The 12,834-nt window shown below is 41.5% G+C and overlaps 1 protein-coding gene across 27 annotated transcripts in view; it reads left to right on the top strand.

Annotated features, from left to right (window-relative positions):
• The window catches only part of SGIP1 (SH3GL interacting endocytic adaptor 1), a 199,099-nt gene that overhangs the window by 85,446 nt on the left and 100,819 nt on the right, over window positions 1-12,834 (top strand). For 14 of the 27 annotated variants that reach the window (XM_070267521.1, XM_070267509.1, XM_070267522.1 and 11 more), the window contains 4 exons: window positions 783-846; window positions 4,728-4,752; window positions 7,676-7,747; window positions 11,658-11,714. In XM_070267521.1, the coding sequence (XP_070123622.1) occupies window positions 783-846; window positions 4,728-4,752; window positions 7,676-7,747; window positions 11,658-11,714 (218 nt within the window). Of the gene's footprint in view, window positions 1-782; window positions 847-4,727; window positions 4,753-5,754; window positions 5,839-7,675; window positions 7,748-11,657; window positions 11,715-12,834 lie in introns of all 27 variants that reach the window. The other 13 variants (XM_070267525.1, XM_070267524.1, XM_070267512.1 and 10 more) reach the window with 4 other exon arrangements.

Genomic DNA, 12,834 nt, shown 5'->3' with positions numbered 1-12,834 from the left:
CGTCTGATATATTATCATACATATAAGAGCAACACTGGGGGGAGCATGGACTAGTCAGTTTCTTACCCCACTAGGATTGAGAGGACCTCACAAAGGAGGTGGTATTTGGCTGGGCCTTGAAGGATGAATTGAAGGTCTAAATATTAACAAAGTAAGGAAAACGTTTCAACTGGAGGTAAGGACCACTTAAGGAAGAAAAAGAGATACCGGAGTAAAGATGTCGGGATATGTTCAGAGAATGGTGAATAATCCCGTCTACCCACGGAATTGTGGAAGTAGAAAAGATGAGATGGGAGTATGAGATACAACGATGGGACAGGTCAGTGTAGCTCTCTTGGTATGGTTTACGTAATCTGTGTCTTGGAATTATCCCAGTCTCACGAATGTGTCTAACCTGGAAATTGTTGTTTTTCTAAATCTTTGGTCTGGTTTCTTGGCAGAGCAACAATTTGAGAGATGACTAACAATAGTCTAAGAAAAACTTGCAATCTTTTCTGTACCTTCCCCGGATCTCCTTTGCTTTCTTTTTTATTCTTATGTTGCTTATAGTGCTAGGAACTTACAGGGCCGAGTTCTTGATAAATATCTGTTGAAAAATACAATAATGATTCTTACGCACGTGCCTACACACAAACACAAACAAATGAAGAAACTTTCATTGCTTTTTGAACGTTAAAATTTAACTGGTGTGTTGCAACTTTAAAAAACATGTTCACTTGAATGTTGCTAGGAACATTCAAAGAGAAAAATGATTTCTTTAACCCTTTGTTGTTTTCCCACAGGATTGAAAAAACGTACAAGGAAGGCCTTTGGAATACGGAAGAAAGAAAAGGACACTGATTCCACGTAAGTGCTTTAGGAGAGCGCCCTGCTCAGCTGCGCTGGTTGTGAGCATGCAGAAATGCAGATGGGCATGGTCTGCTGAATTTCAGAATAACGAGCCCACTAAACCCATTATTTGGCTAGAATCCCTGGAAGAAAGTTAGAGTGGGGAAATTAATAGTTGTTTGGGCACAGGTGAAAAGGAAGAGGGCTCCATTTATTTCTCACCTTTAGCTTTTCATTCTGCACCTTTTTATCATGCATAAATTTTCACAAGGTGTTGAGCATTGCTCTGTGTTCTTGTCCTCTAAGAATTTATAATTCATGGGATAAAATATCTGTCTATCCCACAAATTGAAATATCTTTCATGTAAGTAAAATGAGATAACCTATTTGAAATGCCTACTATGGTACCTAGTACTTAATAAATACTCAGTACATGACAGCAGCTACTACTCTTATTATTACTGATAGAAATTAGTGTGTGATAAGTTCCTTATGAGCTATTAAAAATGGAATTCCATGGGAATTTGAGAGTGAGAAAGCTCATCTTTGGGCAGCTGATCAGAGAAGTTCCAGGGAGGGCGGAGGCTTGAGTCTGGCCTTCAAGAAGCTGAGGACATGCATCTCATGCAGAGGGAGCACCAGCTAAAGCGAGAGGCCAACAGGTCACGGAGTGTTCAGGACAAGACAAGTAGGGCAGTTTGTCTCCCTGTCCCACAGGTAGAGGTGATAGTGGGAGGCAAGGCTGGAAAGGAGCTCAGGGCCAGATAGGAAGGGCTTTCAGTCCAGGCAGAGATGTCTGGGCTTCCGGCCTTAGGCAGCTGGCAGCCTTGAACACTTTTAAACTAGAGGCAGTAAAGGATTCAGGGTGGAGAACCTATTTTATGTCTAGATATCAAATGTGAAGTCCCTTGTTCTTCCCTTTGTGCTTTTTCTTTTGGTAAATAATTATTTCATGGAAATTACATTTACTCTAGTCTTGCAAATTTTTCTAAATGATTGAATTAGGAATATTTTTCTGAGGGTTACATAATTTCCATTGTCTCTTAAGAAATTGCCATTTTCTGAGCATTAAGCCCCAGAACAGGTGATGGTTAGAGGACTGGGCCCTCGTCCCACGTTGCCGATAGCTCCACGCCTTGGGGATTACTTTTTCCCATTCTGGGCCTCAGTTTACACTAGATGGAAATCTGATTTCCCTAAAGGCCAGACACCCGACTAGTCTGTCTGCCGGCAACATCTGTTGTCACCTACAATGTGCCGTGTGCTGTGTGGGACACCATCAGACACATCTCAGGAAAAAATCCTTAGCAGAAACCAAATCCATTTTTCTTTGAAGACAGTGTCTGTGACTGACTGTGCATAATCTCTGGTGTGTGGAGAAAGTTAAAAAGGAGAAAAAACCTCCCTCGAAAGGGAAAAGAGGTCACACAACCTCCCCAGGGCAGGCTGAGCTGATTTGCATGTGGCCAAAGCAGTGCTCTGCCATCACCATTTCCAAAGGTTTGGAAATAAGGAAGGTATTCCTTAGGGCTTTGCATAGATGCCCAATATTTCTGAAGTATTCTAACGAGATGTTTGCTTGTAAAATCCCAGGGGTCTCTCCTGAACTTCTTATCATTTGAGTACCCCAGATTACTTAGCAAATTAGCCATAAACTGGTTCCACCAGCAGCGATGGTCAAAGGACAAGCCATTTAGCGTTAAGCCTTTGCTTTTCCTGAACCCATGCTCTCTAATTGGGTCAGGTATCATTCTTCCAAAAGGCTGGGAAAAGGCTCTGGCCGTTCGCTGTCCCTTGAGCTTTAGGTGATGCTGATGTTAGTCTGCTATCACTGAAACCTTGTTGCTGCAAACTGTTTTCAGGGCTGTTGCAACTCTGTGAGGGTTGCCAGGCAACCTGCTAGGGTGGCCGCCAGCTCCAGCTTCAGCTGCTGGAACCTCCTGAGATAGACAGTGGGGTTAGGACAGAGCTTCCTGATTCGATCATCATGTCAGTGGCTGAGAGAGAGAAGAAAGGAGAAAGCCTATGCTAAGTGGCAGGCCTTGGGCAGCGTACTGTGTGGGCGCTGCTATCCTTTGTAAGCCTCACAGAAGTTTAATAAGGTTAGGAGAAATATCTCAATTTTAGAGATGAAAAATCAGTGCCAAAAGGAATTAAGTAACTTGCTGAAGGCTACCCAGAAAATAAGACTTGGAGCCAGTATTCTAGTCCGGAATCAGGTGCCTCTTCTTTTATCACCCAGAAGAGCAAGAAGAGATGGGAAAATTATACTCAAGACCAAGAGGAGGGGAAGAGAAAAGGCAGTAATTGCAAGACGTAACTGACGCTTTTCAAATAGAGGAAAGGATCTGTGGTAGATGATTAGTTTTAAAATAGAAGTCTGTGGTTAAAAAGAAAAAAATTGTTTTAAAATAAAATATAAAACTTGACAAGAAAGGATTAGGAAATGAATTGAGAACACATGCCCCAGTGTCTTAGGCTCTAAACTCTCTCTACTCCTCATCTTAGGTCAGATTATATAATAATTACTATTCTAGATAATTCTATCTAGAATACGAATTCTAGTATTTACTATATTCTAGGCACCATTCCAGGCTCTTCACTTACGTTAACTCGCTGAATCCTCTAATAGCCCTCTGGGGCACATGTCATTGTCGTAGCTACTTTGTAGATGAGGAAACTGAGACACAAAAGGGTGCAGTGACTCACCCAAGGTTAGGCAGCAGGAGATCTAAGTTGAGTGAACCCAGGCAGTGTGGCGCCTGAGCCGGCGCTCGTAGCTGCAGTGCCTGCTGCCACCGTCATAGGAAGCACCAGCCCCATTTTCATCAAAGGATAAGATGGAGGATCAGAATAGGACACCAGTGCTGCCATGTACAATTAGTTTCTCTGATTGAAAGTGCAGATCCCCATCGAAGCATAATTCTGGTCTCTGTGTTAATAGAATAACATTTTCTAGTTCCTTACAGGGTGAATTGAAACAAGAAGTTATAAAGTTGCAGGAACTACCCTCTTGCTTCTCCCTTCCTCTGGCTCCTCCAGTTTTCCAAAGTAAAAATAATAATATCCTTCCTGTATTGATATAAAGTCTAATGTCACAGCAGGTGGGCAGCTTTGTATTCCTTTTAAAGAGACGACAAGGAGGAGGAAAAAAAATTCTAACAAATAAACATATGCTAATACTTAATGTGTGTCAGGAACAATTATAAGTTCTTTATATACATTGTCTTATTTAACCTGGCTTAGAGAGGTTGAGAAATGTATTCAAGGTCACAGAATCTGGACACCCAAATTCTTCCTACTCTCAAGCTTTGCTCCTAAGCACTGCTCCGTAGTGCTACCATCAACTAGCTTCCCTGGACTTAGTCATCAGAGTGAGCCATTTAGCAAAACATTGCCCTCCTCTCATTTCCTGCTCCCCTATAATCAAAGGAGCTGTAAATATAGAAATATGGAAGAAAATATAGATTCTCAAAGTAAGTTGAAAAATACCGCAGAAGTTCTTTCCTATGGGGGAAATTCAAGACCACGCACAGGAGAAAAGATGAGAGACAGCAAATCGGTTTACATTCCTTGTGGTCTTTTTAAATGGGGCCAGTGAGGCTGGGACAGACTCTTAACGAATTCGCCTCTCAAAAGTGGGCCAAAACACTACTGTACTAGCAACTTGTGCCTTTTGGACTTTAGTTTTTAATGAGAATCTCCCACACACACATGCACACACCCCACACTCAGCAATCACTCAACCAACTTGTTTTGATTTCATCTTCATTTGCCAGGCTTCCTGGGCCGGGAATGTGGGAGATCGGAGGGGGGGTGCTTGATGATTCTTCTTGTTGTACTTTATGTAGCAAGAATGGTTCATTTTCCTAACAGCTGTCAATTTCTTTTTGTTACAGAGGTTCACCAGACAGAGATGGAATTGTAAGTATTTAAATGACCATTTTTAGTAGGCTTTCACTTCAATATATGCTATGTTTAAGTTTATTAAAGCCCCATTTCTTTTTCTTTTATTCTGTAGGGGAAAAAATAGCGTAAATGACTTTTCAGACCTCTGACTGTTGTAATTTTCTGTAGTAATTGCATGGGACATAAATGCAATCTTGGTCAAATTCAACTCATTTGTTGTATTCACCTGAAACCCCGCCCCTGAGTAGGCAAGCAAACCAGTCAATATAGTGGGTCAAGAGCCAGACAGCTCCTGCAGGGGCTGCTACCATCAACCGTTATTTCATTTCCAATTTAATGATATAAAAGCTCGTTATGTGAGAATGTTTTTCTCCAACGGAGGCCACAAAGTCATAATGGAGCTGAGATCCAATAAATTGAAAGAAGCTTTTCCCCTTGCATAGTTGAGCTACAGATCCATTTTCTCTATTAAATTCACAAGTAGGGAATGGTCTTGAAACCACTTATGCCTGAATTTACAGCCTGAAGGAGGAAAACGTGTCCATTGGGTTTAGATTTAATAGTAACTCTGACTCCTTGCTGGTCACCAGGTTTCTTGCTTTTTAAAGAAGTCCGTGGTGCACGGGCTCGCATTGAGCCGAGTTGTGCTTGTGGGAGTCTGCACCCACTGCTAAAATGATTCCTTCAAATATAAATCAGTTGCCTATTCAGCAGGTTCAAAAGAACAGCTGTTACTGAAAAAAAAAATGGACTCACATTAGGCTCATTGGGCTGGAGTGGGAACTAAAATAAATCTAGTGGTTAAAAATATTTTTTTGAAAAATCACCCGTTATAATATTATACCAGAATTGGGGTGTTAATTGCAACTATAGTAGGAGTTTTTCTCCCACATTTGACTTAAGGTTCTTAGCTTTGGGGTGCCTTTTGCATTCATGTAGTTCTCGCCATGAAATGTTAAGAAAATAGACTGAAATTGATCAGACATTGGGTAACACTATAATCAAGGCTCTATTCAGCAGGGGAAAAAAAAGACCCAGAAGACCCAGCTTCTTCTCACCTCTTGCTTCTGGCTCAGAGCCCTCTCGTTAACCCTGTTTCAGGTACTCTCTGCTTCTGTGTCTTCTCTCTGCTTCTGTCTCCGTCCCCTTCCTGGGTTCTCTCATCCCTCTGTTCTGAGCTTTGCAAGGCTCTGTCAGCTGTTCTCTGCTTTCTCTCCCTGCTGTTCCCAGGCTGGAGCGCTATTTCTTGCTTCTCTCCCTCTGCCTCCCTCAGTCTTGTCCTTTTTTCTTTCTCTAAAGCTCCTGTCTCCCCCAGTTCGTTGCCTCTGAGGCTCCAGTGCTGCCTCAGTGTTCTCTGCTCTTCTAAGAACCACCAGTTAAGGTCTCTGGTGGAACGTGCACCTGGTGTCTGGTGCAGCACATGGCATGTAGCAGGCAGCTATGAGTATGTGCTGCATTAATGAGCCCAGCCGTGATTCTGCGGGCCCGTCCCCCCTGGGTTGGGGCTTCATACCTGAGTTGCCCCAGTCCTCCTGTACCTCCACCATGCCAAGTCATATAAAGCTATTAATTAGCAGTTTCACCCTCTTTGCTACTTAATTGGAAATGCAATAAATATCATGGTGATGATTAGTAGGAAAGAGGAATTATTTAATTTTGATTTCTCAGGAAATAATGCAGACATGTTTAAGAAAGGCTACATTCAAAATAAATGCATTTTCTCAGAAACAGGGTACAGCTTCTGAGGTAATTGGAAGTTATTAGCCAGCTGCCAGTTTTACCATTTGGAAATGTTCTCCAAGTTCCCCCACTCACCGTGGCCACCGGATTTGGAGAACTTATCATCATCCCAGTGCTACAGGGGAGGTCTCAACCTGATTTTCTTTCAAACTTAGACTGATTTCTTTAAGACCTTGTGTCTGTGGACCCAGCCCACATTTACCCAGCTGATGTAGCGTCCAAATTATTGCCTTCGGAAAGTCTAAGGTTGAAATTTATGGTTTCAGTAATGCGATTCCACAAACTACAGGTGGTGGTGCACCTGCTTTGTGCTTATAAACGACTTTGTCAACACGGGGCTACACAATAGGTTTAACATACTGATGCTTATTTAATTTTCACTTTCCCAAAAGCCAGGGAAGCCCATCTCTGGCAACAGTGCTTTTGAGGGTTAGTCTACAGAGGCTTCGTGGCCGAGCTGCAGTGTGAAGGGGGGCTCGCCTTGCCCCTCACTGGCTGAACGCACCCGTCCCCAGCAGAGCTGTCTGTCATGATGTCCAGGACTTCAGGCAGCTGTGTGTGACGACGCTTTCTAACCCAGAGACAAAACTGCTTTGTGCAGGATACACTCTAACCTTTTCCTAAACAGTTCAGATTTCCATCCACATGTAGACGAGGGGCTCTGGGGATCCCAGCCGTTTCTGTGAAGCAACCTCTGCTCGTCCTGAACATGTGTGCTGGAAAGGGCCCAGATGTGGAGATGTCAGCTGTGGGTGCTGTATGTATGGATGACCCTCTGGAAGGTTTGATCCAGGGGAAAATATGGTGGAGGTAGACTTTTCATACTCAGATTAGAAATAGAACGATTGTTATTCAGTCTCTTTTAATGTGTCCTGGTGTCTGTTCTCTACTTGTAAATTAAGTGCTGGCTGAATGAGAACCAGATCACATAATTCTTAGTGCCTGGGATGTGTCTTCCTCCTTCTCCCTTCTTCTCCTGGCCTAGCCATGCTGGCCTGCTGAATAGAGCCTCATTATGGGCCCCAAAGTCCACTCTTTGCTTAAGGAACCCTGCCAAGATTGGTAGGCCCTACGATTTGGCTTAGAAATTGTTTCTCCTATGGTATGTTTGCTGACTCCGTGTGATTCTTTATATGTGTCTTGAAGAACAAACAGATCCTTTAACAACTTTTTTCTACATGAAAACAATCAATTCCAGCAGCCCAGCCCACATGAACCACCCTACAGTAACAAGGCAGAGTGTGCTCGTGAAGGAGGAAAAAAAGTTTCGGTAAGGAAACAGATTTTAGTTTAAAATTTCCAAGGGGTTGTAGAAACAGTGAGTAAAATCCCAATTTGAAATTTGGAAAAAACAGTAGCATTTATTTTTTTTCGTTTAAGAAGACTCTTTCTTAGATATTTCCAAATTACTTTTACCTGAGGCCAATTTTTAAATCAACCGTATAGACTTATATTGAAGTCCAAATATACTTTTAAAGAGTGATCAGGCGGAAAAGATGTGCATTTTCTTTATCTTAGACAAAGGACAGGAATTCAGATTTTTAAAAGAATCTGCTATGTACAAGAAAGGCTTGGCTATAATGTAAACATCACGACACAAATTGAATAGTCATTTGTTAGGATAAGCACTATCTCAGTAACATCTGGAATTTGGCAGGACCTGGCCTGTGGGAACCAATGTGGTGGACCAAATGATGTCAAGTCAGGGGTGCTGATTGCAGCCCAGACTGTGCAACAACTATAGCTGTATTGTCCAATATGGTAGCCACATGTGGCTGTTTACAAATCAGTTCGTCAGTCACACTTGCCACATTTCAGGTACGCCACAGCTCCTTGTGACTAGTGGCTACCATATTGGACAGTGCACATACAGAACACTTCCATCTTCACAGACAATTCTATTGGATAGTGATAGTCCATAGGATTATTTACAAAGTGAGTCAAGTTTAAATCAGTGACAAAAAGATAACATTTACGCAGTACACCATGTGTCTTTTTTTTTTTTTTTGAGGAAGATTAGCCCTGAGCTAACTACTACCATTCCTCCTCTTTTTTGCTGAGGAAGCCTGGCCCTGAGCTAACATCCGTGCCCATCTTCCTCTACTTTATATGTGGGACGCTTGCCACAGCATGGTGTGCCGGGTGGTGCCATGTCCGCACCCAGGATCCGAACCGGCGAACCCCGGGCTGCCGAGAAGCGGAACGTGGGAACTTAACCGCTGCGCCACCGGGCTGGCCCCACCCATGTGTCTTTAACACTTCTCGCCCGAGGAACACTACATGGCCATGAACTGACTGTGGGAAAGAGGAGCATTCACAGTCGAAACTGAGAACTTCGAGAATGTATAATTGAACACAATTGTTCCTACAGTTATTGATTTAGCCCTTCATATCATCTGAGAGGAGGCAATAAGCCTGACCAAAGCAAATACCTTTAAAACGTAATTAATATTGCTGGGAGCCTCAATTATCTTTAAATAACAGTCATATTCAAGTTATAAAAGTTGCTTTTACTAGTTTGTAGGATTTTTAAAAAGAAAAGTCAGGGAATAGATAACTCCAACTCCAAGAAAAAAAAAAACACTGTTTATGTGTTAATGAAGAGCCAATATTGCTTTACTATTAAGTTTAGTTTTTAAATGATATTTCCCCACTTGACTTATATTCTTCCTTGCTTCTTCATCGTTTTCCGGTTGAAAATCTGCAGAGCCATTGCCGTCACTGTCACCATTCTGAGCTGTACTTTGCTTAAGCGGTTCAACCAGGAGAATTGTTTTTTTCTTGGGGTTTGACCAGAAGAGCTTCAGCCAGGCCCTGACCTAGCTTTAACTTGAGAATTTCCACTTGTAAAACCAAATATATTTGTAAGAATTCACTGGCATGAATGAGGCCAAATTGCCAATTCCTCTAATAAAGCCATGTATGTGTGTATACTTGTATGTGTCTGTCTGTTGAATATCTGCCCCAAAAGAATGTATTGTTATTGTTTGTTGTTTGTGTTTAGCATTTGTATTTAAAATGTTCCTAGTTTAAAAGAAAAAAATTGGTTCTAGGTTTTGCTTTCTCTTCATCTCAATCTTCCATTGGTTTCCACGGAAACTGGGAAATTTTCACTCAGCCCAGATTTGGAAAATTCAGGAACTCTTTTATCCATAATGTTGGATATATGTTGTCAGGAAAGAAATACACGCACATATATTCGTTCAGCGGAACGTATACATTATCTTTGTTGTGAAGGGCTTTAGTTATGGAGATGAGATTATCGTGGAAGCAAAGTGTAGAACTTTGAAAATCTCGAACTCAGTAATTTCCCTACTCTCTGGTTTTTGGATAACAGTTCTTGTATTGAGGAATTGTTTAAGAACTAAAGGGTTTATTAATAGTAGAGCGTACTGATCACAAAATTCATGAGTTTAGTTCTTTGGAATCAACTTAGTTCATTTGATTTCCCATTATTATAAATTAAATTTGTATACTGAATTTATTATACTCACTTTTGAAGAAGGATTAGGAGAATTTCACAAAGAAGACATATGCAAACAGAGTGGTAACGCAGGAATTAAAAAGAAAGCAAATATGGCAAGAAGAAAATAGGACCCATGCCCATGCCCCATGCGAGAGATTTTTTATTATTAGGTGGCACATTATTTAATGGACCATGTCCTCAACTTCATAGCTTACACAGGTGCAGAGTTGACGTGGCAGGCTTTTAAAATGAGCTTTGTTCCAGGTAGAAAGAGTATTACTGAGCACTAATTCAATGAAGGCTACTCTGTGAGACGGCTAAAGTGATGTAGTCTGACAATGTATATAATCTGTGTTGGGAGCAGAACAAAGAGGAAGGTGGGGCCGGGGCCCATGTTCCTGGGTGCCAGTCTGTGGAGGCACGGCAGAGCTCTTGTGTTGGCATGTTCAGTGCAGTGGTAGGGCATAGGAAGAGAGACAGCATGAACACAGGATCTAGTCCTCATGCACGGCTCGCCCTAAACTGCTGCTGCTTCTTAGAATGCCCAGTCAACATTCAGCAGGGATTAATCAAAGCTGATGGTTACTAGGTAACCTCTAATTTGGTTTTCTAGTGATATGCATACACGAAAAGCTTACTTCTCCTATTTGTCAAGTTAGGTGTTAGCTGTCCACGTTGCAGTCCAAGTGGCCTTTATTAGTGATTGTAAAGTTAGAGGTCTTGTGCTTCCCCATTTGGTGTGTGTTGTTCTGCGATCTGCCAGCGCTCAGTGGCGTACATCGCTCTGCGTGCTACGTACAGGATCGTTGTTGAACGGGCTCTCCATGACCAATGTGATGTGTGTTTTTGTCCTTTGCTCACAAAAAGTAGAGAACCCTAGCAATTTCTATTTGGATGATACCACATCCTTGCTCAAGTGCTTTTGGCCATATATCATTGATTGTACTAGGAACCAAAATAGAAGTTTAAAATAATCCAGAGAGAGCAATGCTGAGATCCAGTCATCTTGCACTGGTATGTGCTCGTGAAGGCATAGGACACACAAGTGACAGAAATCCTTGATTAATCCTTGAGTTCTATTTTAATAATTTGATAAGAGAAGCCACTTGAAAAGAATATCAATAGTATTTGTAATACCTAGGAGCTCAATTAACTAATTTGGAGCTGATTTCCGTTATATTCTATCAAGTGGGGGAGGATTAGGAAAAAGTTGAGTCAGTATTAGAAAACCTACAAGATTACACAATGACTAGGATGAATACTCTTTGGATGTGTAGAACTAATTGTATGTGAGAGCAACACAGAAGTCAAAATGTTTCCATTTAAATATATATATATATATATATATATATATATATATATATATATATAGTTACATCCCCTGAAGTTATAGAGGGTTACATTATAATGTAGGTGTTTCTAATTCTTCAGTAATTGAGTAAAATTTGAACCTCTATTGAATATCCCTGTGCTTAGGTATCCTACAGTCTTTTGTGAAATAGGTATGCGAGCTCTTGTATGCAGCGTCACGGCAGCTCCATTTACCACTCAGTTACGCCAATGTGGTTGCTTAAGAGGCTGCTCCAATTTGTTTTTCCAGTGCTGGATTTTGATAGCTCTTGCTAAATACAGATAAGAGTGGAGCGCTCTTTTTTCCTTGGGTTTTTTTCATTCAAATATTTCTCTTCTAAATGTATTTTCAAATTTATTACAGAAGAAAAGCAATGGGGCACCAAATGGATTTTATGCGGAAATTGATTGGGAAAGATATGTGAGTATCACAAGATTGTTTTTCTTTATTAAGTATCCCACAACTTGAAAATAAGTTGAGGCATGCTAGTATTTATAATAGGACCTAGAAATAAGTGAAACATTCTCCATCTCATTAGGAAGTGCCTGACACCATCAGGTTGGCACAGAGGTTAAGCGTGAGAGACTCTTAGATCTGGGTTCAAGACCTAGCCTGTCCACGCATCAGCTGGGTGTGGCTTTGGGAGTGTTATTTGCTGGCCAGCAGACATGAAGTTTTTATAGCATTGTTGCAAGTATTCGATGAGCTACTTATTTGCAGAATATTTCAGTAGCCTTCCTAGCCTTTAATATGTGTTCAAAAATGCTTTTTTATGATATTAATTCCAGATGTTTCGGTCCTGGTTCTATTTCTAAGCAGCTTTTAGAATCAAGGCAAGTCAATGGACCCCTGGGCTTTGGTTTCATAATAGCTTATTCTGTTTGGGTTGCTATAACAAGAATACCATAAACTGAGTGGCTTATAAACAACAAACATTTATTTCTGACAGTTCTGTAGGTTAGGAAGTCCATGATCATGGTCTCCCCACATTTGGTATCCAGTGTGTGTCTGGTTGAGGGCCCACTTTCTGGTTTGTAGATGACACCGTCTAGCTGTAACCTCACTGGGGTCTCACTAATCCCAATTACGAGGGTTCTTCCATTGTGACCTAATCACTTCCCAAAGGCCCCACCTCCTAACACTGTCACCTTGGTGTGAGGATTTCAACATATGAATTTTAGGGAGACACAAACATTCAGACCACAGCACATAATTATAGCCCCGTGGTACAGATTTTTCCCAGGTCAAGTGACAATCCCTTATTCTTCTCAAGGAGTGAGATGAATCTCAGCTGAGACCTCAACTCTCCTTATAATTCCCCCAGAAACTGATTGACATCATGAACACACACAGGACTGCCACAATCACTCTTGGATCTCTAATCATCTAAGACATGTAGGCCACGTTCACACCAAAGATCGTTTCTACTGCATAGTAAGGTGCCCAGATGCAGTCCCTGCACAGTGCTTCTGCACGTGTCCTTTAGAGGACCATCCTGACCCAACCTCCTCTTTCATAAAGTTAAGCTTGATGTTAAAGC

The sequence above is a fragment of the Equus caballus genome, chromosome 5 (assembly GCF_041296265.1).
Source record: "Equus caballus isolate H_3958 breed thoroughbred chromosome 5, TB-T2T, whole genome shotgun sequence".
In the NCBI taxonomy this organism is placed as follows: Eukaryota; Metazoa; Chordata; class Mammalia; order Perissodactyla; family Equidae; genus Equus; species Equus caballus.
Note: the sequence above shows the minus strand (reverse complement) of the source record. Positions and strands in the feature narration are given on the sequence as shown.